Source organism: Choloepus didactylus, chromosome 8 (genome assembly GCF_015220235.1).
Source record: "Choloepus didactylus isolate mChoDid1 chromosome 8, mChoDid1.pri, whole genome shotgun sequence".
NCBI lineage: Eukaryota > Metazoa > Chordata > Mammalia > Pilosa > Megalonychidae > Choloepus > Choloepus didactylus.
In genome coordinates this window covers 16,390,563-16,417,064 of record NC_051314.1, presented here as the reverse complement: position 1 = coordinate 16,417,064, position 26,502 = coordinate 16,390,563, and the positions used below count along the sequence as shown (strand labels likewise).

General features: G+C 59.7%; 1 protein-coding gene across 10 annotated transcripts in view; it reads right to left on the bottom strand.

The window, feature by feature from the left end:
* Positions 1–852: 852 nt before the first annotated feature.
* ELFN2 (extracellular leucine rich repeat and fibronectin type III domain containing 2) overlaps positions 853–26,502 on the bottom strand; it is a 50,403-nt gene continuing 24,753 nt past the window's right edge. For 6 of the 10 annotated variants that reach the window (XM_037847674.1, XM_037847673.1, XM_037847671.1 and 3 more), the window contains one exon: positions 853–3,782. In XM_037847674.1, coding sequence (XP_037703602.1) covers positions 878–3,340 — 2,463 coding nt within the window. In that variant the 5' untranslated portion in view covers positions 3,341–3,782 and the 3' untranslated portion in view covers positions 853–877. Of the gene's footprint in view, positions 3,783–5,855; positions 5,967–8,880; positions 8,939–11,978; positions 12,975–16,837; positions 16,879–26,502 lie in introns of those variants that run through there. The other 4 variants (XM_037847670.1, XM_037847669.1, XM_037847676.1 and 1 more) reach the window with 4 other exon arrangements.

Sequence of the window (26,502 nt, the reverse complement as noted above, 5' to 3'; positions counted from 1 at the left end):
CAGGCTACTTGGAAGACACTTGAAGGGAGTTGGTGCAATGTCCCCTTGCTGCAGCCCCTTCCCTGTCAGACCCTCCCTCCTCTCCTGGGTGCTGGCGGTGGCTGTGGGGAGCTCCCCCCCACCCCAGGATTATGAACCACAGCTCCAAACTCTGGGAGCACTGCCATGGTGCTTTCTAGAATGGACAAACACACCCTCCTGACTCTCGAGCCCCTCAGACCCGGGAAACCAGTTTGGAAAGGGGTGGTGGGTGGATGGAGGATGGGGGGGCATGGGGAGTCATGGGGGTAGGAGAAGACTGGGCTGGGAAGTTGGGAGACTTAGATTCTAACCTGCTGTGTGACCCTGGGCTTCTCATTTTGTCTGGGCCTCAGTTTCCCCACCCGTAAAGGGGAAGGAAATGCTTCCCAAAGTCCATCTGAGGCTGAATCTCCAAGTGACCCGTCCCCCAGCTGGAAGAGGGGAACCCTCTCCCTTGCCCCAGAGGGGCTTCAATCCATCTCCGCCCCAGTTCCCTGGCCCCTAAACGTGTCCCTCGCTCCAGACCCCACACTTTCTTTTGGCGTCTTTACCTAGCCCCCACCCCCACCCCATCCCACCCCCAGCGCCTCACACCCCAGCAGAGTCCCTGGGCAGCACAGTAAAGATGACTGGTTTCGGTATCAGTTTGTAAACTTTAAGGAAAATGTCCGTTTTCCTGTCCGTTATTGTTCACAGTCAGGTGGTGGTCAGGTGTGTGCGTGGGTGCGTGCGTGTGGGTGTGCGTGTGCGTCCGCCCCTGCGCCCGGGACCCTCCCCGCCGCGCCCCGCCCCCGGGACCCTCCCCGCCGCGCCCCGCCCCCGGCCCGCCCCCCCGACCTCACCGGGGAGGAGGGGCTCACAGCTTCTGCTGGGCCGAGACCCCCTTCCAGTAGTCGAGGATGTCGTGCAGGTCCTCGTCCTTGGCGAACTGGACCTTCTTGCGCAGGGCGTGGCCGGCGGCCATGTACACCTCCTCGCGGTGGTGCTTCTTGTAGGGCCGGAAGCGCTCCCAGATCTTGTGCGTGCTCTCGGACGAGTACTCGGGGCTGGAGGAGTACCCCGAGTAGTAGTGTCTGGGGGAGAGCTGCGAGTAGGCGGAGTCCCGCTTGGAGCGGGTCAGCGGCTTGAGGAAGGACACGCGCTGGCTGAGGCTGTCGGCGCCCTCCTCGTAGTAGAGCGCGGGGAAGCTGTGCCGGTGCTCGCTGCAGTGGTAGGCGGGCTTCACCTCCAGGTGGTGGATGCCCCCGGCCCCGCCGCCGCCCCCGCCCGCGGGCACCAGCGGGAGCCGGTCCAGCGGGCTGTTGAGGGGGCTGCCCTTCTCGATGTACTTGGAGTCGCCCTTGGCCAGCCCCGAGGCGGCCGGGTGGTCGGGCACGTCCAGGCTGAAGACCTTGGCGCTCTTGATGGAGCCGCTGGACGAGACGCTGCAGGTCTTGCGGGTCACGGCAGCATCGGCGCTCAGTTGGCGCTGCAGCGGGTGGTGGGAGCTCTCCTTGTAGGGGGGGGAGAGGAAGCTGGGCCGCTCCAGCGCCCCTCCAGGGGCGGTGGCCGAGGGGGCGGTGGCGGCTGCAGGGAGGGCTTGGCACTCAAAGGCCAGCTCGGGGTCCCCGCCGCCGCCACCGCCGCCCCCCAGGAAGGAGGCCGAGTCCAGCTTGAGGGCGTCGATGCAGTTGTTTATGATCTGGTTGACCTTGTCCACCTCCTTGGCGATGGTGGAGATCTCGGCGGCCGAGCCCTGGCCGTTCTCGAGGTCTGGGAGGTCATCTTCGGGCCGGGCCAGGCCGTCCCCGCCCGCCCCAGTGCGCACCTCCATGTAGTTGCCTTTGGTGGTCACCTTGGGCGTGTCCAGCCCAGCCTCCAGCCCCTTGGCGGTGGGCAGCTTCTCCCCGATCATGGAGGGGATGGAGGACATGCGGGACACGGGCAGCACGGGGGGCTCCCCCAGCTTCTGGGCGGTGTGGACGATGGAACCGGCATCCACGTCGGCCCCGTAGCGCATCTCCAGGATGGTCTTCTTGACATTGACAGACTTCTGCTTCTCCTCCTGCAGGCGCCGCTTACGCAGGCAGTAGTAGACGGCGCCCAGCACGATGACCATGCCGAAGAGGCAGCCCAGGATGGTCATGATGTAGTGGGTGGTGGTGGAGGTGCTGGGCGCCAGGTCGCCCGGGACGGCATCCCGCGTGGTGAAGGCCAGGCAGGTGTGGTTGAAGCGGCGGCTGTGCCGCAGCGAGGTCACGCAGAAGGTGTATTGCGTGTGTGCCCGCAGCTTGTCAAGCGTGACTATCTCTTTCTTGTTCTTGAGAGTCATGACGTCAGAGAAGTAGCTGTTGTTGTACTGAACCAGCACATACATTTTGCTGTAGGGGTGAGGGATGGTGACCACCAGGGTGGCCGAGGTGAAGGTGACGTGGTGCAGGCTGATGGCGGGCCCGGCCGCTGCGTCGGTGGTGGACGAGGCAGGCGGCTCCACCGAGAGGATCTCCTCGGGGTTGAAGCCCGAGTTCTCGTCGGGCTCCCTCTGCGTGTCGGTGGAGAAGGGCGTGGGGTGGCTCACGGGCCGGGCGGGCAGCGAGCCGTTGCGGCACTTGGCCTGGAGCACGGTGATGGCGTTGAGGCTGTGGTAGGGCCGGGGCACGAGCAGCGGGTACCCGGCGAACTCCCGCGGCGACTCGCACTGCAGGCGGTCGTAGTTCTTGGTGACGTTGTTGAAGACCACGAGCCAGGCAAGGAAGCCGAAGAGGTCACACTCGCAGTTGAAGGGGTTGCCGGCCAGCTCGCACACCATCAGGCTGGCAAGGCTGGCGAAGGTGGCACCGTCCAGGCGGCTGAGGCGGTTGGAGGACAGGTCGATGCTGATGAGGCTGGGGCACTCGGAGAAGGCGGTCGGCGTCACCAGCTCGATGAGGTTGTGCTGCACAAAGAGGAACTGCAGGCGGTTCATGCCACGCAGCATGCCCTCCGTCAGGTTGCTGAGCTTGTTGTAGCCCAGCTGCAGGACCTGCAGGCTCGACTGGCCCAGGAAGGCACCGTCCTCGATGTAGGAGATCTCATTTTTGGTGAGGTTGAGGTCGGTGAGGTTCCCGAAGCGGTTGAGCGAGGAGTAGAGCACGGCCTTGAGCTTGTTCTCGTTGAGTCTCAGGTCGTGCACCGTGGTGTTGATGTGCTGCGGGATGGTCTCGTAGGGCGGCTGGTTCTGGCTGCAGATGGCCAGCCACACGTAGCCCTTGTCGCCCTCGATGAGCCAGCAGTCGGCGCGCACAGCGCCCGGCCGGCACACGCACAGCAGCGCGGCGGCGCACAGCCCGAGGCGCAGCATGGCACCGGCCGCTGGCCCCTGGCAGGCCGGCCTCGGGGTATGGGGCCTGGGCGTGGTGGGGAGCCTAGCGGCCGGAGGCCAGGGCTGGCAGCACAGTCCTCCCCAGGGTCGCCACCATCTTGGGGGTGACCCCCAGCACGGGGGCCCCCCAGCTAGTGCTGACGGCCAGCAGCCTTCGCGGGCGCCACACCCAGGCACTGGGCACCGCGGCCTGGCCGGGGCTAGGGGAGCCAGGGCCCCTCAGCCTGCTTCCCCGGCTTTGTGCCTCTCTCCTACAGGTTCTCTGGTTTTGACTTCCAGTCCCTCCTCCTTCACTTCTTCCTTGGTTTCTGGGCTCAGAACTTCAGACGGTTCCCAGAGGAGGCAGGAGAGTGGAGCTTTGGTGAGGGGGCAGCGCGAGGGATGGGGAGAGGAAGGAAGAGACCCATCTGCCCCCTGGTTCCTGAAAGGAAGCACCGAGAGAGGGTGGCAGGTCAGTGAGGGCACAGCAGGGCCCCCTGAAGCTCCATCATGCCCCAGGTCCCTCTCCACGCTCTACACCCTCTCCCCGGGGAGCCTCTGCACCAGCAAGCACTCTGGGGTCCCATTACATAAAAGAAGGGATGACTGGTAAAGGGTGGTCAGAGGGGGAGGAGAGAGCTGGGGACAGAGAAGGAGGGAGACAGAAGAAAAGGGTGGGGGGGGAACAGAGGCTGAGGACGGTGGCAGAGAAGGGAGAGCAACAGGTGCCCACTCACCTTACACACATACCCTGCGTATGCTCAACATCCCCACCCACCCACCCACCTGCCCAAAGACCTGCAAACCCCACCCCACCCTTGAGCCAAAACTCCACAGCGTGCACACAGACAGGTACACAGACACGAGCACAAATGCCACCCATGTCTGCAGTAAGCAGGCCCATATACATACGTCCACATACCCAAGCGGGCATCCCCTGATCCAGATAAAGAATTAAGAAGCCCCGCAAAATGCCTCCTTTCCTCCATGCCCAAAGATAAATAATTCATTTGTTGTGTAACTGCTCTCGTTCCAAAAATAATTCCCTTGTCTTGGCTTCCATGGGGGAGGGGAGGCAGAGCAGCGTGGCTGAGCCCCCCCCCCCCCCAAGTAGGGGAATGCAGAGGCTGGGGTCTCCCACAGAGGGAGGGGACACGGAGGGATCATCCTCTGGGTGGAAGCAGAGCCAAGGGAAAGAGAGGGAAAGTGTCTGGGAAGCCAGAGCCACCCCCCAATATCACCTCCCCCAAGGGCTTTCCAGGAGATCGCCCTGATCCTAGAGGGGGGCCTCAGGCAGGGGAAGAAGCCAGAGGCCTTGGGAAGAGCAAGGCTGAAGCCTCACACTCCCCTTCCATTGGCTGGAGAGCCAGAGGCCCAGAGAGGGGCAGGGACCTGCCCCGAGTCACACAGCACAGCCTGGGCCAGCACCAAGCTTCCCAAGACACCATGAACATGAACCTGAAGCCCCTTTCCACCCCTGCCTGAGTATCTGGATAAATCACACCACTTCTCTGAGTCTGTTTCCACATCAATAAATGGGGACCAGGTCCCTGCCTGGCCCTTTGCTGGGAGGAAGAAGCAAGATGAGCCATGGGAAAGTGGTTGGTGAACCAGGGCCTGTACCTGCCCCACTCCCAGATGCAGAGGGGCAGGGGACAAGGCCAGCAGAGCCAGCAACCCTAAAAGACATCTGAGTCAGCCCTCACTTTACAAGTGGGGAAAATGAGCCCCAGACCCAGGGAGCTTGCCCCCAGCTGCCCAGCAGGTGGCACAGTCCCTTGGCCAGACCCCGGCCTAGCTCCCACCTCGGTGTGTTCCCAACCACAGCCACAGCTCAGGTATCCCTCCCTCTGCCCTGCGCAGGGGCCAGAGGAGAAGCTTAGGCCGGAGAAATCCATGTTTGGGTAAAGGAAGCCAAAGACCATTCACAAGAGCCTCCTCCCCCTAGGAAACTCCAGGAAAGAGAGTGCTCAGGAAAATAATGTTTAAATCTTCACCGTAAAAGCAAAACCAATTTGCAGCACTGGGCCCCAGAGGGCTGGAACAGAGGGAAGGAACCGAGGAAGTGAAATCCAAAAAGAGGAGCGTGGAGGGTGGTTTTGGTGGAGGCGCTGGCCACTGAGCGAGACGTCCAGATGGCCCCCGGGGTTGAAGACTGGAGGCTGCGTTGGAGGCGGTGCTGAGCAGGGCCTCCAGGCCGGCCTCCCTCCTCCCTGTGCCCTGCAGGGTCAGCTCTGGCCGAGGGGCCAGACAATGGGTGGTCGGGGCCGGGCCACCAGGCAGTGGGGCAGGAAGGGGTTTGTCTGGGAAGGAGACAGTATTCTGTTCTTAGCTGTGCCACCGAAAGGTCTCAGGGATGGAGGGGCTCCTGTCAGGCTTGGCCACTGATTTCAGGGACACCCTGGGCTAGTATCACCCCTCTCTAGACCTCAGTTTCCCCTCCCACAGACAGAAAGGTTGTTCTGCAGGAGGCTGAGCCCCCCAAGCTCGCCACTTCAGGGATCCGTGAGCCCACCTGTCACAGAACCTTCGTCAGCTCCAGGCACGGTCCCTCCTCCTGCGTCTGGGAACGTCTGGGGACCGCATTGGTATGCAGGTGCGCATGCAGGTGCTGCTGCAGGATGTGCTGACGTGTACAAGCAGAAGAGTGTGTGGGCAGGCGTGTGTGCACACAGATGCTTGTGTACACAGGATGAGGGCACAAATGTATGGGTGTGCTTGTGTGTGCAGGAGTACAGGCATGGGGGACATCTCTCGAGAACGCAGACACCTGCCTCTATGTGGGCATGTTAAATGCACGCGTGACCTGTGTGACTTTAGCCACCCCAAGGCCTCAGGAGACCTGATGTGCTCAGGCCACCCCCTTCCCCCAGCCAGGCCCAGTGGCTGCTGGACAATGCAATCTGTCTCAGGAAAGCCCAGGCCAGGCTGAGGGCATGTAAAGAAGCAGAGGGTGAGGGAAGGCGGGAGAAAGAGGGGGGACACAGGTTTGGGGGACAGGGCTCCACTGTGCCCTCACCCCAGCCTCTAAGCTCTGCCCTCAAGGTGACCCTGCTGTGGGCCTCTCTCTCCCTCCTCCTGATCTCCAGGACAGCTTGAGCCGGGGCCTGGCTTCCCACCCCGTGAGTCAGACAAAGGGGAGAGAGGCTCCCCGCCACCCCGTCCCATGTGCGTCAGCTGCCCTGTCCTCGCCCTGGGCTGCGCGCCCGCCACCCAGCGAGCCTGACGCAGCCGGGATGGGACGGCAAGGCTGCGGAGGTGCTGACAGCAGCACTTGGCCCCCCGCCCAGCCGCTCTCCCACTCAAGGTGTGCAGTGCGTGTGCGTGCGTGTGTGTGTGTGTGTGTGTGTCTGTGTGTGTGTGCACGCGTGGTGGCAGCCTAGGTTCTCGCCTGCCTGGGGCTGAGGGGCCTGGAGGTCAGACAGGCAAGGTCATTCCCTCTCCCTCCTCCCGCACGGGTAATCCCCCAAAACACACACACACACACACACACACACACACACACAGACACACACACACACACACACACACACACACACACACACACGGGCAGAGCAGGACCCTCTCCTTCCCTCTCCCTCCTCCCGCACGGGTAATCCCCCAAAACACACACACACACACACACACACACACACACACACACACACACACACACACGGGCAGAGCAGGACCCTCTCCTTTTCCTCACACCCGGGCTGTGGGGAGAGAAAGGAAGGTGGGAGCTGCAGAGAGAGGAGGAGACTGGCAATGACGGAAAAGCAAAAATATGGAAGCAGCAAGCAGGGAGAGACGGAGGGACAGAGATAGATGGAGAGAGCGGCTGTGGTAGCGGGCAGCCAGCGGTGGAGGAGGGGATGCGAGCGCCTGCTGCCCACCAACCCAGGGCATGGGGGGCCAGAAGAGCTCTGGGCTTGGCGGAGCCCCAAAACGCTGCCAGCGGGGCGGGACGCAGGCAGGAAGCAGCCGCTGGGAAGCAAAGGCCTTTGCTGCCTGGGGCCTAAGTGGTGCTAAACCGAGATTCCTGCCGGGGCAGCTGGAGGGGCGTGGCCTCGGGGGAGCCGGCAAGGGGCGGCCTGGAGGGGCGTGGCCTCGGGGGAGGGGCTGGGGGCCGCCTGGAGGGGCGTGGCCTCGGGGGAGGGGCTGGGGGCCGCCTGGAGGGGCGTGGCCTGGGGGTGCTGCCGAGGCGCTCTCTCCCGCCCGGCACTGCCCCTAGCCGAGAGTCTTGAGCAGACCCGTGACCCAGCGCCCCAGAGCCGTTGGCTCCCCCAATGCTTCTTCCCCAGACGCTCCCCGCCCCTGTGCCTGACGCGGTGCTCACGTGCATGGGGGAGCAGGGGCCAGAAAGGCCCCGCCAGCACCTCTTTTAAGGGGACTTCTCCCTTCCATCACCGAGAAAAGGACCGTGGCGAGGTCGGAGGCCTCTTGGGGCGGTCCCCGGCCTGGCCGGCTGCGCGCTGAGTGGTTTCCCCGGGCATGGGGACACGCTGGGACCGAGGGGCGGGGAGGGAGAACCCCGGTGGGGCCCGCCAGGCGCTCGCTTCAGAACTGGGCACTTGCCGTGGGCCTGCAGAATCGCCCAGGCCCCCACAGGTGAGAGTCCCCGGTTATCCAGCACGTCTCTGCGCCCTTCCCGCCCGGTGCTGCGAGGTTCCAGGCCCCTCTGCGGCCGCGGGATCCCAGAGCCTCAGAGCTGGAGAGATGAGGCACCCTTGCTTGGCCCAATCCCAGCCCTTCTCAGAGGGGAAGCTGAGTTCAGAGTCAGGGTCCCAGGACCAGCTGGTGGCAGGTCAGGCTCAGGATCCAGGGTGGCAGTTGACAGAGATCCTGACCTGGGACGTTACTGGCCTGGAGTGGGCTCCCCACCAGCCATCCCCAGGACACTGGACATGCCACTTCCCCCTCCACAGGCCTCAGTTTCTCCACCCATGAAGTGGAACAATAGCCCCTTCCTCTCCAGGCTGCATGAGATGCCACAAGCAAACCATGAAGTCCTGTTGTGCAGCCATAGTGAGGGCCCCCTTAATGGCAGCTACTCTTGTTCTTGTGGTTTGAATCATCATTTCCTCAGGGAGAGAGGTCAGCAGGGAAGGTAACGAGCTGGTCGCCTACAAGAACTTCGGTGGGTCAGAAGCCCTCCCCAAGCCTCAGTTTCCCCATCTGTGAGGCCAGGTGTCACCCATCTCCCAAGGTTCCACAAAACCCCACTACATTAGTGGAGGGGAGCACACTGTGTACAGGGCAGGAGGCCCCACAAATGCACCTCCTCAGGCTCCTGCTCACAGGACCACTTCCCACAGGACACCAGCTGGCTCCAAGGTGGGGGCGGGGGGGGGTGCTGTCCCTGTTCCTGCCTCCCAGAAGCAGGGGACATGAGGCTTAGCCAGGGAAATCCCATTTGCAGCAGCTGATAAGCCCTGGCAGGACTCTTCCCCAGGCCAGGCTGGCCAAGGCTCCCCAAAATGCCATTGTCACCGTCCATGTCAGTGTCATTAGCCGGGATTAGGAGGACCAGGTACTCCTGGGGCTCAGCCAGAACTCACGGGCGGGTGGCCGCATCATCTCTCTTGGCTAGAAGTGCAGCATCAGGCCAGGGATCCCCGAGATGGGCTGCTGCCTCTGCCCTTGGGGGTAAAGGCTACCACCCCCTGAGGGCAGCAGTGCAGGCCACGGGGCCAGACACCTGAGTCCTGGCACTGCCTCCACCTCTCCCAGGTTCCTCAGGCAGGCTGCTCCCCTCTCTGGTCCTCAGTGCCTCATCTCTAAAATGAGGATCGTTATACCATCACCGTTGAACAACTGTTTGGTAAGTTAACCATTTGGAAATTTTAGTTGCAGCGAGTCCTAGCTGCAGGGCAGAGAGGAACCAGCAAGCGTCTTGGAAGCAAAGGGACCTGGGGTTGAATCCTGATCCTGCTACCTATTGAGCTGTGTGATGTTGGGAACGTTAATTAACCTCTTTGGGCATTAGCCTTCTGGTTTGTAAGATATTCATAGCTACCCCTTACCCAATACCTCATTTGTGCCTGATATTTCAATTCCTCAAGTTTTTCTTGTTTTTTTATTTTTTAATTAATCCTGTATGACTGGTATCGTTAGCCTCATTTTACAGATTAGAAGACTGGCACTCTCCTGCCCTGGTTTCTTCCAAAGAGCTGAGCCCACAGCAGGCACTGGACATTCACTGGCCGACTGGTGAGTCTCTGGCCCCTGGTGTAGGCACCTCCCTCCCTACCAGAGGAAAGTGCAAGCGTGGATTGTCCCCAAGGCACAAGAGACTTTAATTTCTCCGTCAGTCAGGAAGTACTTATTCCAAGCCAGCTGGTTTCCTCACATGCCCCAGGCCCACTCCCATCTCAGGGCCTTTGCGCATGCTGTTCTCTGCCTGGAATGCTCTTCCTCCGATATCCACACCACTTGCTGCCTTGCTTCAACCAGGCCTTCCCTGACACCACATCTAAGATAACTCACCCGACACTCAACCTGGCTTTCGTCCCCTCACAACACCTGACGGCATCGTGTTCTTTATCTGTCCCCGGCCCCAACCCCAGAATGAAAGCAAAGCAGGACCTTATCTTGTTCAGTTGTGTACCCTCAGAGCCTAGAACAGGGGTAGGTGTGTAGCAGACACTCAGTCCATGGTGTGTGTGGAAGGGTGGGATCCTGGAGTCCCTGGCTTCGCTGAGTCAGGATGTTAAACATCTGAGGAAGGAGCCCCACTGCTGATGGGGTCCTAACGTGTGCTTTCCTTTTATCTCCATGACCCCCCTATGCTACCCATTTTACAGATGAGGAAACTGAGGCTTGGAGAGATTCAGTGATCCACCCAAGACCACACAGCCAGGAACCCAGGTAAGCCTGAGCTGTTAGAACTCCCAGACTCTCCAGGATTCCTCCAGACAATGACTTCCTCAAACTTGCATACCTCCAGCAATGGGGATCTCAGCACTCTTCTGAGAGTATTCCTTTCTCGAACAGCTCTGATTGTTAGGTATCTCTCCTTATATTACAGAGCCAAACCTGGCCCCTTGTGCATCTCTGATCACTGAGAATGAGGCCAATCCCCTGCACAAAGGCCCTTCAGTGTTTGCTAACCTGTCATCACATGCCCCTGCACTCCATTTGCCCAGGATAAAGAGCCCCCCATCCTCTACCTGCTCCTCCTATGCCGCCGTGTCAGATCCCCCCCACCCTTGGGTCCAGCTGCCTGGAGCCAAGTATCAGGACCAACGTGGTCTAAGCACCATCCCTCTGCCTCCTCGGTTTGGCTCCAAGCTTCTGTAAATTCACCACAAGTGTGCACCCCACATGGTGTCCTCACCTTGTCCTAGATGTCAACCAGACCCCCAGGCCCCCTCCCGCACACTGTCAGACAGCCCTGATGCCCTTGGAACGTCCTGCAGCTGCGCTGGGCAGTGTGTGAGTTTCACCCGGGTCCTTCCTGGGTTCTGTCCACCCCCATTCAATCACGTCTTGTTAGTCTCAGCCCTGTGTGCCAGCTGCTGGGGCTCTCGAGGGAGCTGCCTTCTGCCCTTCACTGCCTCTGCACCCACTCCCACGTCTGTGCCATCCTGCCCTGGGTGAGCAGACCACAGCTGCATCCCAGGGAATCCGGCACCAGGCCTGAGCCAAGGAACCTGCCCGCAGCTCGCCCCTGGCTTCAACCAGCCACACACTCAGCCCTGTTGCTCACACACTCCACAAGTATTTATAGTGCACCTACTGTGTGCCCATCACTGTAGCAGATGGACACGCCCTGTCTTTGCTAAGCTTCCATCTAACCCAAAAGGACTGAATGTCAATCACAGCCACCGCTGAGAGCTACAGGGTGCTTGATGGGCTTTCAGGGCCTCGTTGTATTGAGCATATACCTCCAAGCCCCGTCACCTTAGCCAAAAAGGGGCTTGGGGTTAGTTTGCTGTACCATGGGCTGTTATGGAGAGAGCATCAGTTCTGGGTCAAAGATGTACAGACAACTGGCTCACTGCATGGCCTCGGGCAAGTTACTGCCTCACTTCCTTGGGCCTCAGTTTCCTCGTCTGTTCAGGGGGAGAGCAGCAGTGCCCATGTGTCTCATGGGTTTGCTGGGACCACACAAAGCCCTCTCTAAACTGCCCACTGTGTGCCCCATGGACTGAGTTGTTCCTGTGCCTCCCCTGCCCCCAGGGCTGCCCGCATCTGTCCAGTCCTCAGGTGAGAGAGACAGGCAGGAGGATGGAAGGTTCCTAGCAAAGGGCTTGGCCTCTGGGAACCCCGTCTAGCGTCCTGGTGCTGTCAGCTCCCTGATACCCACCCTCCAGACCCAAGCAGGCCCACCACCCACCTACCGCCAGGCACTTGGGGGCAGCATGTGACCTCCTAGTCCCACCCCAGGGGTCATATCCTGGCTTTCCCAGAATCCTCCAGGCTTCTCAGGGGTCTGCCTCCCCACCTGAACCCTGCCTTCCCTTAGCTCTCCCCCCTCCCCTGGGCCCCACCTCTCCCACTGACTCTGCCTCCCTCATCTGACCCCCACCTCCCCCACTGGCCCCCCGACTCCCCACCTGGCCCCTGTCTCCCCACCTGCCCCTGCTGGCCTCTCCCCCCACCCCTCCAACAAACCCCAGACCCCACTCAGCTGCAGCCCCTGGGCACTACTCACCAGTCTGCAGGACCCGCTCTTTCACCAGTGCCTGCGCACTCGCGGCTGCCTCTGCCTGCATGGCCTCCATTCATTCATTCAATAAACATTTATGGAGCACCTACTATGTACCAGGCGCCAGCTAGACCCACCCCCCGGCTCTGCCTGTCCCTGCCTGCCCCTCCTCCCGGGCCCCAGGGGGTGAACATCTCCCTGCCTTCCAACATCCCCAGGGCTGGCCCAAGACGCAGGTGTGCCGTTTGAGGGCTCCCGGTGTCAGGGAGTACACCCCCTCAGAGGGAGGGGATGGGATGGCAGTCCCAGGCAAGATGACTGACGGCCCCCGCCAGAGGGTCGCCACCTCTCAACACGGGTAAAAATTCACCGGCGCTTACGCCGGCTGGGGCCTGAGCACATCGCTTGTCAACTCGTTTATCCTCAGATCTTCATCAGTTAATTTATCAGTTTATTTCCCTTCCCACTTTACGGATGAGGAAACTGAGGTCTAACAATTGCCATGCAGTGGATTTGGCCCTCCTCTGGCTCAGGCCCTGGGTTCAAGAGATACTGCAGATCTTATTTTGTCTGGACAGTTCTTTTCCTTTTTAATTAAAAAAAAAAATTCCTTTTAAGTTGCTGATTTTGAAAATTCAGGGAGATTCTAGTTTTTAAATCCCCATTTCTGGAATCCAGAGAAAAACCTGGAAAATCAGGGTCCAGGCCATAAACCCCCACCTCCCTGCCTCTCTGGCTGAGGTTACTCACCAGCCCTGGACGCTGGAGTCTGTGAGGCCAGCTGCAGGGGGAACCCCAGACTGGGACAATTGGAAACCCAACCTGCGTGGGGGATCCTGTGAGCCCCCTGGTCTGGAATGTGCTACCATCCAGAGTTGGTTTGGTTTCCTGAGCCTTGGAACATTCTCCCAGCATAGGTATATCATTTTCAGGAGAGGCCTCTGATTACCAACTCTGCACCTAAATGTCTAACTCTTCTGAGTCTTGGCCTCTGTGGGTCACCAATTCTATAGCCTTTAAGCTGCCCCAACCCACCCACAACCCACCCCCTTGGCTCCAAGCAGTATCACTGGGCAGGGGACCCCAAGCCAGGGGAGCAGCCCCATGGCCTCCCCAGACCTGCCGTCACCTGTGGGGCCCGCTTTCCCTCTGGCCCTCCACTGAGGCTGCCGGGCTCACTGGGTCGAGTTATGGGCTCAGGTTAGGGGCTTGAGGGTTCTTTGCCTCCAAATATGATTCCCACCCCATGATACAGCGCTGCCATTCAGCCTGGGCTGAGGTTCCAGTCAAGGCTGCTGTGGCTAGCGGGAGGCCTAGTGCCTCAGCTGATGAAGCTCCACCACAGGGGGGTGCTTTTAAAAAGGGCACCCCGGAGTAAAGCCTGCAGCAAAGGGATTTCTGGAATGGCCCCTTGATCCCACCCACTCTGGGGTCCCCTCACACTGCTCACCTGAGACCCTTGCTACCCCAGCCCCTACTCTCCCCACCATTCTGCCCAGCCACAGCATCCAGGGCCTGGGTGCCCACTGGGCTGGGAAACCCTCTCCCTGACCAGAGCCCATCAGCCTTCTGGCTCCTCAGAGCCTCAACCAGGTGTTCCCGAGGGATGATCCCAAATTCCCTCTCCTGGCCCTGACACTAGGACTCTGGAGCAGGTGGGGGAGCTGCTCGGACAGAGGATGCCTGGACGGCCACGGGGCCTGCAGCTGCAGCAGGGGAGAACAAGGAGGCTCTGTCAGTGCTGGGGGCTGACCGTGCAGCCAGAGCCCCGGAAATGCCAAGGGAGGGACACCCCAGGGCTGCCGGCTGGGCAGACTGTCCAGGGGGCCCGGCACCCAAACGACAGCCTGGGAACGTGTGCTGTCGGGACAGCTCCTGTGCCCACCAACTCAGGGGCAATCCGTGGGGAACAACCCCTCATCCCTCAGTGTTCAGGGGCCACCTTCAGCTCAAATCCTAGCTCTGCCACTGACTAGCAGGGTGGTCCTGGGCAAGTTGCTTCTTTCCTCTGAGTCTCAGTTTCCTCTTCTGTAAAATGGGACAAGAGGTCTGTCGAGGACTGAGCGAACAGCTACAAGGCAGTCTGGCACGTAGCAAGTGCTCAATAAAATCATCTGCTCCTGGCATCGGTATCTCACATGGTCACCCGCGGCTGTAGTGGTGACAGTGGGGTCAGGATGAGGCCTGGCCCTACAGTGGCTACCTTTCAGTCCCAAGGGCAGCGTGCCCCTCTTTTGCCTCTGTTCCCGTTCCCCACCCTGGGTCCGGCACCACCCCCCAAGGCCCGCACCCACCCCCACCCTCAGCCTGTTCCCAGCCTCGGTTTCTCTCCTATTGCCAAAGCACAATGGCTGTTATAATTAACAGATTATCTCAGTGCGACAGCTGTGGTCCTTTGAAAATTAGGTTGAATAACAAGATCCTGGCGTATGGTAATTTCTTTTCATCTCCTGCTCCCTCTTTCTCTCTCCCTCACTTCAGCCTTGTTATGCATGCAAATGTTTTTCCCCTTTCCCTCCTTCCGGAACACCTTCCTCCTCCGTGGCCTCCTCCTGTTCAGGATGGCAAGGGGGCAGGCTGAGGTTCTGCTTTCCGTGAAAAGACCTGGGCCTTTCTGTGTGCTTGGTGCTGGGCGAGGGGCCTGGCATGGGCAGCCTCTGTGGCTCCCAGCAGCCCTGCGCGCTGACGGCCACACCTTTCTCCTTGAAACGTGCCACCTTCCACTTCCGCTTTCCTCCTGCCTCTCTGGCTGCCCCCTCTCAGTATCTTTTGCAGATGCCCCTTCCTCTGCCCGTAGGGGTGTGGGGTGGAGGGAATCTCAGCCCCCTTCAGGGCTTCCGGGATCAGCGTCATGCCGAGCACACCCAAACCACCGGATCCCAACTGCCTCCTAGACCTGAAAACCCAGACTGGACTTACCTCCCCCTGCCCTGCCCACCCACCTCCCTGCTTCTCCCCCAGATCCTGACTGAGCAAGCGGCAGCAATCTCCACCCAGCTCCCCCACAACTCAAGGCTCTTTTTGCACACCTGCCCCCCCACTCCCACCCCTGCATCTGCTCTGGCTCCTTCCTTACCCCACATGAGTTTCTCAGGCAGCATCCTCCCTGCTCTCTCTACCTCCGATCTCATCGCCCCATTCAATCCATCCTTCACTCAGCAGAGAGCAAGCTTGCTGAGCCAGAAATCCGAGTGTGGTCTGCCTGGCTCCCCACTGAGCTGGGGAAATTCCAAGGCTGTCCGAAGCCCAGCCTCTGTTGCTCCTGCTTGCCTCGCCTGCCTCCCCCCATCCCTCACCAATTAAAACCTGATTGTTTGGGGTGGGATCCCCCAGCCCACATCCAGAATCTGAACTGCTTTTACCGATGGACTGAGTTCTCCGAGGGAAGAGCCCTGATTCTCCTTTAAAGCCCAGCACCGGGCACACAGTAGGTGCTCAATAAATGCCTGTTAGTGACTGCATGAAGGCAGTCTGCTCTTGCCCCTTTCTAGATAAGGAAACCGAGGCTCAGAGTGACACAGCTTGCACAAGACAAAACCAGGATTTGAACCCAGGTCTGTGACTCGGATGCCAGTCTCTTCCACTCCATCAGGCTGCCTTGGGTGGGAGGGAGTGGGAGTGAAGAGATCTCAGGGGACTCGAGCCTCCCTCCAAGCCTCCGTTGAATGACAAGGGGAAGGGGTCCCAGTCCAGGCTGTGACTCCCTCATGCTTAACCTTGGACTAGCCACAGGACTCTCCAGGCCTCAGTCTGCTCATCTGTAAAGTGGGAGGCACCCCACCTCCCTCCCCATCTCAGAACAGGGCTGCAGGGGCAGAAACTTGGGTCTTGGGGAAAGCTGGTCCTGCTAACAGCCTCTGGGGATTTTCCCACTATCACTGTCCAAACCCAACTGCGTTGGCCTTGGCAGGGAGGCAGAGACCCCGCGGGAAGAGGTATTGGGAGGAGCAAGGTGGTTTGGGGGTGAGAGCATGAGCTTGGGCAAGAGGCTTCCGTCTCAGAGCCTCAGTCTCCTCATCCATTTATGCCCATTCTGTGGGTCTGCAACAAGGACTAAGGGGTAAAGTGCCTTGCAGGGTGCGGGCACACGCGGGACCCTCCCCTTCCTCCCTCAGAAACCATGCAGCCACAGCCACGCGGCCACCAGGTCCTAGAGGTTCTGACCCTGACGTGCATCCCCAGGAAATAAGGGAGGAGAAGGGGGAGGGACAAAGCAGGACCATGTGTTCCTGACCCTCCCTCCTCAGCAGCCCACAGTGACTCCCGCTGTCCCCAGGATAGAGCTTAGCCCCTCCACATGGACCCCTAGCTCCCTAAGTTTCCGGCCCACAACATCCCTTCCCAACCCTGTCGAGTTACAGGAATGCTGGTCCTCACATCCTCTGGGCCTTTGTGCATGCTATTCCTGAGTCTGGGAGCCATTCCCACCCATCCCCACCACTGCTGCCCAAATCTAGTGCCCTCCCTCTTTCCAAGAAGCCTTCCAGGATTACCCCTCCACAAGGAAGAGTAATGGCTTCCCTGCTCTGCCTCCTACCCACCTGCTGGGTGACCCATGGAATCCTGGAAGGGCCCTAGAGACTGTCTCACCCACCCTCACCATCAATACCCTTTTACAGATGGGGAAACTGAGGCACAGACAGGGACAGCAGCTCTCCGGTAATGCACTTGAACCCAGGTCCCTCTGCTGCTTCCAGCCCTCCAGGTGGTGTCTCTCCTGGTACCAGCTGCTCCACCCTTGCCTATCTTTTCCATGCCTCCCCCAGCCCTAGAGCTACCTGAGATCAGGACCCCACCTTCCTCCCTGCCCCCCACCCTGTGCCTAGCCTAAGGCCTGGCGCATAGTAGGCACTCAGTAAATGTCTGTTGAATTGAATTGCGCTCAGGGCGGCCAGTCGTCTCTGCTCTGTAAGAGAAGCACAGAGTTAGTGGAGCTGTGCCCGTAGCGGCAGGAGTGGGAACCAAGCTGGCGGGGTGAGGGGTCGGGCCTGCCCCAAGCACCCTGCAGGCCCTGGCAAGGCCGGGCGCCTGGGAAGCTGGAACATTCAGACTGGGGCGAGTCCAAATTCTGCCCCAACAGGCTGCATGACACATCACGCCGCCCCCAGGGCCTCGGTGGCCTCATCTGTCAAATGGGGATGAAGCTCCAGTCCCCACGGGCTTGGGGGCTGCTTGCAGCGAGGACCAGAAGAGATGCGAGGCGTGTGACAGGAAGCTCCCAGCTCACAGGCGCTGAGCATTCAGCGCCTGACACTGAGACCCCAGTGGGAATCAGGCGCATTGTACAGATGAGGAGACTGAGGCTCGGAAGGGATGACCTGCCCAGGGCCATGTGGCCCAGGCGCTCCATCCAACGCTGTGTGCAGGGTCTCCCTGAAGAGCTGGAGAGACGTGAGGAGTGATAGCAAACACCAGGCAAAGATGCTGACCCCACCATGGCCAAGGAAGTGTGTCCAGGCAAAAGGCCCAGCATGAGCCCCAGGGCTGTGAGGGAAAGGTGAGAAGCCGCGTGGGGGTGAGCTCTGATCCCAGGCCCCTGAGAGTGTTCAAAGCTGCCCTCAGAGGTGGAGGCCGCAGGGGCCTGTGCAGGCCTGGGTGTTAATATAGATCAAAAGACTATAAATACCCAGCCAGAACAGGCACCGCGGGACTGACCCCAAGGAGCTGCCGAGCACGCTCTGACCCCAGCCCTGCCTGCCCAGCGTGGCCCCAAGCAGCCCCTCGCCTCTCTGGGCCTCAGTTTCCTCATCTGTCCACAGCAGGCCGCACCATCACCATGAACGCTGCAGTTCTTCCCCCACAACCCCACAGGCCTCTGTTCCCAAGTCCAGGCCAGGGACAGAAAACGGGATCGCCAGGGTCCACCCGGGACAGCCAAGGCGGGGGCTGGGTCTGGACCCCACTCACTAGTCTGGATCCTGGGAGAAGTAGGGGAAGGGGTTTAGAAGCCAGCCATTCACTCGTTCGCCCCCTCATTCATTCAAACTACCGTTCTTTGGGTTAATTCCTGCTGAGAGCGAAGGACTCAACTCACAGCCAAAAGACACGGCCTGCTTCGGAGTGCTGGCGGGGAAGGCAATGACATAAGCAAGCACCCCTGCCCCCATCCAAGTCTGGCTCCGTCCCCCTTCCCAGCTGGCATCGTGGGGACTGATCACAGCTGCCTCCTGCCTGGACCAGAACCTCGTCAGGGACAGGACAGGGGTGGAATAGGCAGACCCATTCACCCTCTAAACCCAGGGCCCAGCTCCGCACCCAGAGGCCCTCCAAAAATGCTCACAGGCAGAAAGGATATTCGAAGGACCACGGGCATATAAAAGCGGACACCCGTGCCACGTGGGTCCAGGGGGAGCAGCTGGGAGCTCGCCCGGCACCAGCTGTGTGCCCGACCCGGCGCACTCAACACACACCAGCCACACACTTATTCCCACTTGAAGGATGAGCAAACTGAGGCCCAAGGATCCACAGCTACAGAGTCACCAAGCACCAGCAGCTCCCCAGATACAGGCAGATGCAAAACAGGGCCGGTGCGTACAGCTGCCCCGTGCATCAGAGGGACGGCAGGTGCAGAGGCGTGACCCCAAAGGTCAGACGCAGGTCAGGGATCAGGGTCCCATTTTCTTATCAAAGCCTTGAAACAGCCCTGAGCATCAGGCAAGCCCTCATGGGACAGGTAAGGAAACGGAGGCCCCGAGAGGCGATCCCGCCCTCCGGCCTAGAGGGACCCTCCTGCTTGCTGGCCTGATTGGTCCCACCGCCACCCTCCTCTGAGGTTCCCGGGCAAGGAGGAGGGTGGACCTGGCCTCCGCCCCTCGCTGGCGAGGTGACTTGGCTGTGACCAGCTGTCTCTGAGCCTCAGCTTCCCCAAGTCCCATCCCGTCTGCCCCTCACAGCTGCTGGAAGGAGTAAAGAGGTGGACCAACGAGAGATACCGCCCCCTTGTAAACTGTAAAGTGCTGCCCACATTCAAAGGAGATCCGAGTGTCAGTGTCACTTTCCTCGGTGCTCCTCAACCACTTTTTCCCACCTTTCTAGAAAGGCTGTAACCATTCTCACCCGAGGCCCACGCCAGCCCTTGTGCTAAGGGCTTTCCGCACGTTTTGTCCTCAGGATGCAAGAATCAGGTTCTGTTTTTTTATGCCCACTTTGCAGATGAGGAAATTGAGGCTCAGAGAAGTTAAGTAACTTGTTCATGACCCGTGGCAAGAAAGTGAGGGCACTTAGCCATGACACTGTGGATTTGCTCCAGGATGTCGGTATATTCAGCCCTTTGTGGCTGCAAGAGTCCTCTTGGCTCGTTAAAGTCCACCTGCTCCCCGGTTTATCCGACTTCCCAGATGTATGCAATATTCATATTTCCATCATCAGCAGTTCACACGCCCCTCTCCAAGGGCTTTGGGAGCATCATTAATCATTCAGACACACCTGCATATTCATTGACTTCCAAATTAATACAGACCCCTTATTACTCCAGGCCTGCTGCCTGCATTAGAGACACTTCTACTTCATTCATTATTAAACTCCCGTGATAAATTATCACATCCCTCCTTCACAGGCAGGGGCAGTGCCCAGGCCCCCGGGCCAGCTGCTGCATGACCTTGAGCCAGGCCCTTGCCCTCTCTGGGCCTCCTGCATGTTTACCTGGTAAAATCAGACAAGGACACTCCCTCAGCTCCCATCCTTCTCGGGCTCCTTTGTCCTTTCCCTGACTGTGTGTCTTTCTTGGTCTCCCATCCTCTCCATTCCCCATGGAATGGGAACGTGTCCTCTGTGGCTTTCCAGACCCTCCTTCCCACCAGCAGCATCCACTCACACCTGGGCCAGGACCTCGGCTTTGCAGCCAGTGAGCCTCAGGTCCTGGACCCAGTCCATCATCTCCAGGGCACCATCTACCCTTTGGGACATCTGGATTGGCAGACCATGACACATCCCGAATCCGAAGCCAGCTAACCTCCACAGCCACCAAGCGTGGACTCCAGCTGCCATCCAACCACAGCAACGATGACGAAAATAGCCCCAGCATTCCCTGAACACGTACCACGTCCCAGGCCCGGTGCTAACCTGAGAACAACCTCCAGTTGCAGATGGGCAAACCGAGGCCGTCCCCCTAGGAGAGGCTGGAGCCAAGCTGTAAGGCCAGGTCTCTCTTCCCCGGGGTCCCAAGCTCCTCACCATCACCCCACCACCCTCCCTCCAGAAGCCGTGCCACTCAGCCGCCATCTTACCCCAGCTCCGTGCAGCACCTCCTTCCCTAAATGGTGTGTTTATTTGCCCGTCCCTGCCTGACGGAGCTGCGGGCAACACAGAATGGATCCCCCATTCCCCGGCAGACGCCCTGATCAATCTTCATTATGCCTGGCGCTGAGCACAGCCAGCAATGGGAGTGGGCTGGCACCACCAGCGTCGCCCCGCCAGACTCTGACTCGCCTTCCCCCTCCACTCCATAAGCTCTTCACTGTTCACTCCATAAGCTGCTTGATGGGTTGCGGGCCACACTGCCACGTCCTACAGAGGCTGGGACCGAGGCCTTGCTCACCAGCCTCCTGGGGCTGTGTGACGGCGGGCCCATTACTGGACCTCTCTGTGCCATGTTCCACCATCTGAACCAGGGACCCCTCCCTCTCCCTCATCTCTAATCCGTCCCAAGTCCTGTTGGTGCCAAACAATTACACGCACCCCCTGCCGCCCATCAGTCCAAGCCAATGGCAACTGCCTCCCTGCATCTCCCAGCATCCCCTCTCTGCCCCCACTCACCCCTCCATTCAGCAGACTGAGCCTCGCAAAATGCCTGTCTCATCGTGGCTCACACTGAGGGCTCTGCCCTTAAGGCCCTTCCAGAAGTTTCCATGGCTCCCAGGCTGAAGCTAAAACTCCTTCTGAAGGCCTGGCTGCCACCCCATACCCTCCCTCCTGCTCTCCCATCATGGTACCTCCTGGCCACCCCCCACCCAGGGGCCCCCAGCACCCACCCCAGGGACGCTTCCACACCTGTCAAAGTCCCTGACGACTGTCCGCCCTCCAGGGCTGTCGGGGCCCCAGACCCTGGCGCACAGTAGGCACATAACAAATAACTCCAAGTCAGGACAGCAATGCCGACTCCATAGGACCAGAGCAAATGTCACCGGGCACTTGGGAACTGTAAACAAGAAACCTGTCACTACTCCTCCAGGGATGCAGCACCACTAGCCGAGCACGATGCTGGCTACTTCAGTCCCAGCCTCCACTAACAGGACTTGACAGGTCAAGACTGCCAGACCCATTCCTCAGATGGGGCAACTGAGGCTCGGAGGGTCCACGTGGCCTAAGTGTGTGGCTGGCTTCCAGCCCTGTTCTGGCTGAGCCTGGGTTCCAGGTACCGATGAGAGTCCACAGGAGTCAGGTTTGGCACTTACTACAGGCCAGGCCCTGTAAGCACCCGACATTAACTCTGTTAACCCCCTCCCAGCCCTGGGGGATGGGCTTTACAGGTTTCAGAGATGAGGCTGGAACAGTTAAGCCACTTGCCCAAGGATACACAGCTGAGAGGGGCCGGGAGTCACACCAAGCTCCCCTGCCCCTTGGGTTCTGCTGAATGTTCCCTCCCGGGGCCCCCCCCACTGCCAGGGCACTTGGGGGGTGAGAGCTGGCCCTGTCACAGTCCCTGGCTCTGTGGCAGCGAGGACTTGAGCAAGGCCCTTCCTTCCTGGGCCTCAGTTTCCTCAGCTGGCAAGGGTGGCTGCTCCACGTTATCTGCTAGCTCTGAGCCAACAATGCACAGCCCTGGGCTTGGCACCGGGGCCACAAAGTTGCAAAACTCGGTTCACCGGGGGACGGGAGACCCAGGGTGGGAGGGGGCAGGGGAGCCACCTGTCCAGGGCTGGGGCAGGGACGAGGAGGGCGTGAGCCCCTGCCTGCTGGCGGCAAGAGAGCCACAAAGCCAACGGGAAGCCAGGGGAGCGCCCGGCAGCACGGCTGATCCCAGAAACCAGGGAAGCTGATGATTAACAGGGAGGGCTTGGCACCGCCAAGGAATTGGCCACTACCCAAGGGGGCTGGGAACCCCAGGAGGGGCTGCCCGCTGCCATGCAGACGTTCCACGGTGAGCAAGCACCCACCGTGCACCAGGCCTAGGATCCCTGGCACCCAGTGGAGAAGACAAAGATGAGCAAACTGCAGGCCTTCAAAGAACTCGCAGCCGAGTCAGGGACTTGGGCAATTGGAAACCCATCACAAACACAGTGGAGATATTGACTGTTTAAGGAAACCCTCCTGTGAGTTATTTTGTAAAATAATCAGCTTCTAGTTTCTCTTATAAAAACCTGAATTTTTATAGATTGCGTTTGCCTCAAGTGAGGTGACACTCCTGGCTTTCAAGGGGCTTCTGTATCACTCTCCCAGCATGAGTGCCAAAGCTGGGGACCACAGCCGGGTCCCCGCCGGGTCCCCAGCCCTGGGCGTGGGGGTCAGCACACAGAAGGTGCTCAGTAAATTCTGGCCAAGCAAACTGTGTAGACCTCCTTTAGCACACTCATTTCCAGCCTCCAGTATCAAAGCTTCTCGTGAGCATGCCCAGGCCCCACTTTGGGGCAGGGACCACTCCTCACACCCCCCCAGGGCACCTCACACCATCCACTCTCAGACCCTCTGGGATACTACAGAGGAGGTCAGAGCTGGCAGCTCCCTTAGTACCACCTGGGCCACCTGCCACATAACAGGTGGGGAAACTGAGGCCAGAAAGTTAAGAGCCTTGACCAAGGCTTCCAGCCATGCCCCTGTCTGCCCAGCTCTCGAGCAAGACCCCACTGCTCTTTGTTTGCTGAACACTTTCACAGCTTGACCTTCAGACACCCCCCGGCTCATCTTCTCACCCGAAGAGTCCCTTCTTGATGGAGGGACTTGCCCCCCACCCAGAGGCTCAAGGTACAGAACCCAGCATCAACCGGAGCTCCTCCCTCTCCTGACGAAAGGCGATCAGACCAAACACCACGTCCTGCCACGTCTGTCCCCACCACGTCCTGCCACGTTTGTCCTTTCCTTCCCACCTCACCAGGCCAGACCCCCACCATCACTGCCCAGTCCCCTGCAGTGGCATCCTCCCCTCCTGCTCCCTCACCACAGCGGCCAGAAGGAACCTTCCAAAGGAGAACTCTGACACTGCCTCTCCTGCTCAGAATCTTTCCAGGGCTCCCTGCAGCCCCGGGGACAGAGGCTGCCCCCTTAGCCTGTGAGGCGTAAGGCGACCCGCCCCCTCTCTACCCGCTGCCCTGGCCACAAGGCCCTCCTACCACTCCCCCCACACCAGGCTGCCCTCCCCTACTGACACTGCCCTCCCTCTCCCTGCCACTCACCGCCAATACTGTGAGGCCCCCAAAGCTTCAGCTCCGGTGTGGCCTTCTCCAGGAAGCCCTCCCTGAAGCCCCAGTTGGCGGGTAAGATAGAGAAGTGAGGAGTTGACGTTAGGGGCTTGGTTTGCTCAAGGTCTGGAGTTTAAGTAGGAAGGTTATTATGAAAAATTTTTGTTCGTGCTCAAACCATCACATCAGCTAAGGCTGGACTCTGTGCAAACAGTCACATTTGTTGTGGGTGTGGGGAGCTCAAACCGTCCCATCAGCTACAAGTGGGCTCCATGTAAGCACTCACGTTTGTTGTGGGTGCAGGGAGCTTTTTAGAATATTTGCTAGAAGTGGGTTGTGTGTGAGTTGGGGTGGGGAGTTCTGCCTAACACTTCCCAGCTCTGACTTTCCCTTTATCCTTCAAAGGCACCTGAAGAGGCTAACCTCGTGCCTCTGAGCCTTTGCATGGGCCATTCCAGCCCCCTGCTGGGCCCTTCCCTTCCACCTCCGTATAGCCAAACCCTCGCATCCTTTATGGTCCTAAGCAAATGCCACTTCCTCCACCAAGCCTTTGCTGTGCTCTGCCACCCTTCCTCCTCTCAGTTCCCTTTGCCACCCCCCCCCCCCATTAAAGTCCCCGGGACAGGTGCAGCAATCTCTGCTTACCTTTCCTCGCACAGTTGCCAGAGGAAACTTCCCGAAGCAGGACCCAGCCCCCGGCTCTGCTCGGAGGCCAGCGGTGCCTCCCTTGCTCCCTTCCTAGTATTCAGGGGCCCTCGTGATCTCTGCAAATCTTCCCTCCGTCACCCTTTCCTCTAACTGACGCACACATGCTTTCGCTCCCCCACATGCATGTGCACACACATGCACACTCATGCTCCCTCTCCCCTGCCTACTCTTGGGCCCCTCCCTCAACCCCTTCCCTCCCCACCACCCGCCGCCCAGCTCAGCCCGACCCCAGACCAGCACCTCTAGGAACGCCCTTCCCTGATTCCTCAGCTCTTCTCCCTCCCCACTAGGTCCTGGAGCACATTTTTAAATGCCTGGTGTGCTCCTTGCTGCTGGAAAACCCAAAGACCAGCCTCCTTCTCTGGGTCTGGGGGAGCTCAGGAGCCCTGCTGCACTGCCCACCCCCAGATTCCTGAATCCTCCCTCCCCACTCCCAGGCCCTGGTACACAAGTGTCTTTACCCTTCTAGGAACTCATGTAGTCTTTCACACTTCCTGGCCTCCCGGCCTTTCCCCTTGAGATTCCCACAGTCTGGAGTGCCCTCCTGCCCCACCCCTACCTCGTGAATGCTAGTCATCCTGCAGAATTCAGTCACCTCCTACAAGAAGCCCTCCAGCCTGGCCCAGACATCAGTCACTCTGTAAGGATTGGTCTCCAAGTCTGACTTCCCCATCGGTTGTGGCATCCCTGACATCAGGAACATTCTGGTTCACACACACACACCAGTCCCCAGACCCTTACACAATGCTTGGCTCAATCAGATGCTCCACAACTGTCTGCGGAAAGAAGCACATCTTCCTCCCGTGCCTTCCTGAACTCCTGGAGGTCAAAACAGGCACACCCGAATCGGCCCACTTCCCCACGACCACCGAGCCTCCCCCCAGCCTCCCCCCAGCCTCCACTGCCCCTGAACTACTGCAGCGGCCTCCTCGCCTGCCACCTGCCGTCTCCCTCACCCAGGTCAGCTCAATCAACCGTGCATTGACTCCCATCAGGTCAGAATAAAACCTAAAGCCTTCCCCAACTTCCTTTCTTCATCTTCTCCCCTCACTCACTGGCTCCAGCCCTCCAGGAGGTAGCCTTGAATGAGCGAAGCATTGGCAGGCACTCACCTAAGTGCTGCACTTACTCCAGCTGATTGGCTCCCACTAAGTCCCCAAAGCACAGGTGAAAAAACCAAGGTCCCGAGAAGGGAAACGACAGCCCAGAGTCAGGCCGCTGCAGGGTGGGGCCCGAGGCTGCTGCAGCCACCCCCCTGCCCTGCCTCCTAAGGCCAAGACCCCTGCTCGGTGTCTTCAACTTCTTATCAGGTCCCCAAGAAATGGAGGACAGGGAGGGGGTGGTGAAAGGAAGGAAGGAAGAAGATGGGAAGGGAAGGTGGGGCTGTCAATCCTCAGTGGCTTCACCCTCCTGGCAGGAACGCCCCAAATGGGAACAAACCACTCCCAGAAGCTGACACCCCATTCACACGTTTCCCATCAGCTCTGACCTCAGGCTCCTCCTCCTCCCTCCCCTGCCCCACCCCCACCCCAGGTGCCACCTGCCTTCAGCCTCTGTCCAGAAGTACAGACAGCCGCCCTCACTGGCACAGGCCTGGGAGCAACGGCGGGAGGTGGCGTGTGCTGGGCATGGGGCAGTACAGGCGGGGCCGGGAGAAGGACAGCCCTAAGGTGTCAGCCGACAGAAACCCCCAAACTGCCAAGATCTCAGCCACGGGAAGAGGAAGAGGCTACGACCCTCCCAGCAGCCACCCACAGGACAGACGGTGCAGCAACTGCCCAAGCGCCCCTGACCCCTCTGGGGGCTCCGTCTTCAGCCTCCCCGACCCCTGCTGTGCCTGCCGGGGACAGACTGGGGGGCACAAGCCCATCCTACTTCTCCCAGAGTCCCTCGTTCCTTTGACAGAGCAGGAGTTCAGAAGAGTTTCCTTGCACAAATAAATAAATGAATGAGTGAGGTCTGGGTTCAAATGCCAATGCTTCCCCCTGAGCCTCCGTTCCCTCATCTGTAATTTCAGGCCCCAGCCCTTGCCCTGCCTCCTTCATAAGGGAACCAAAAGTTAGAGCCCAGGTGAGGGCATTTTAAAGTGCTTTGCAGACCCTAAACTACTGCACACCTGACAGGGCCTTTCAGCTCCAAAGCAGGGAAAACTTACACTGAGGTGAAGCATTTCATTCATTCACTCATTTAATACTATTTCTCAAGCCCCCACCACGTGCCAGGGACGAGGCAGCCACAATGATGGGGACAGACATGGCACTGCCCTGAGGAAGCACACAGCTCGCAGGGAGTAGTGCAGGAACAGATAATTGCAGGTGCAGACATGAGGGGCCACAGGAGTTCAGGGGTGTCTAGTAAGTCCTCCTAGAAGAAGTGTCATCTAGCTCTCTTGCCTGTTGGAAACAAAGGGTCCCCAAAGAGCTGGGTCAACTAGAAAAGGGGGGGCGGTACCACACCCCCACTCCCTGAGCCATTGACATCTCAGGTGG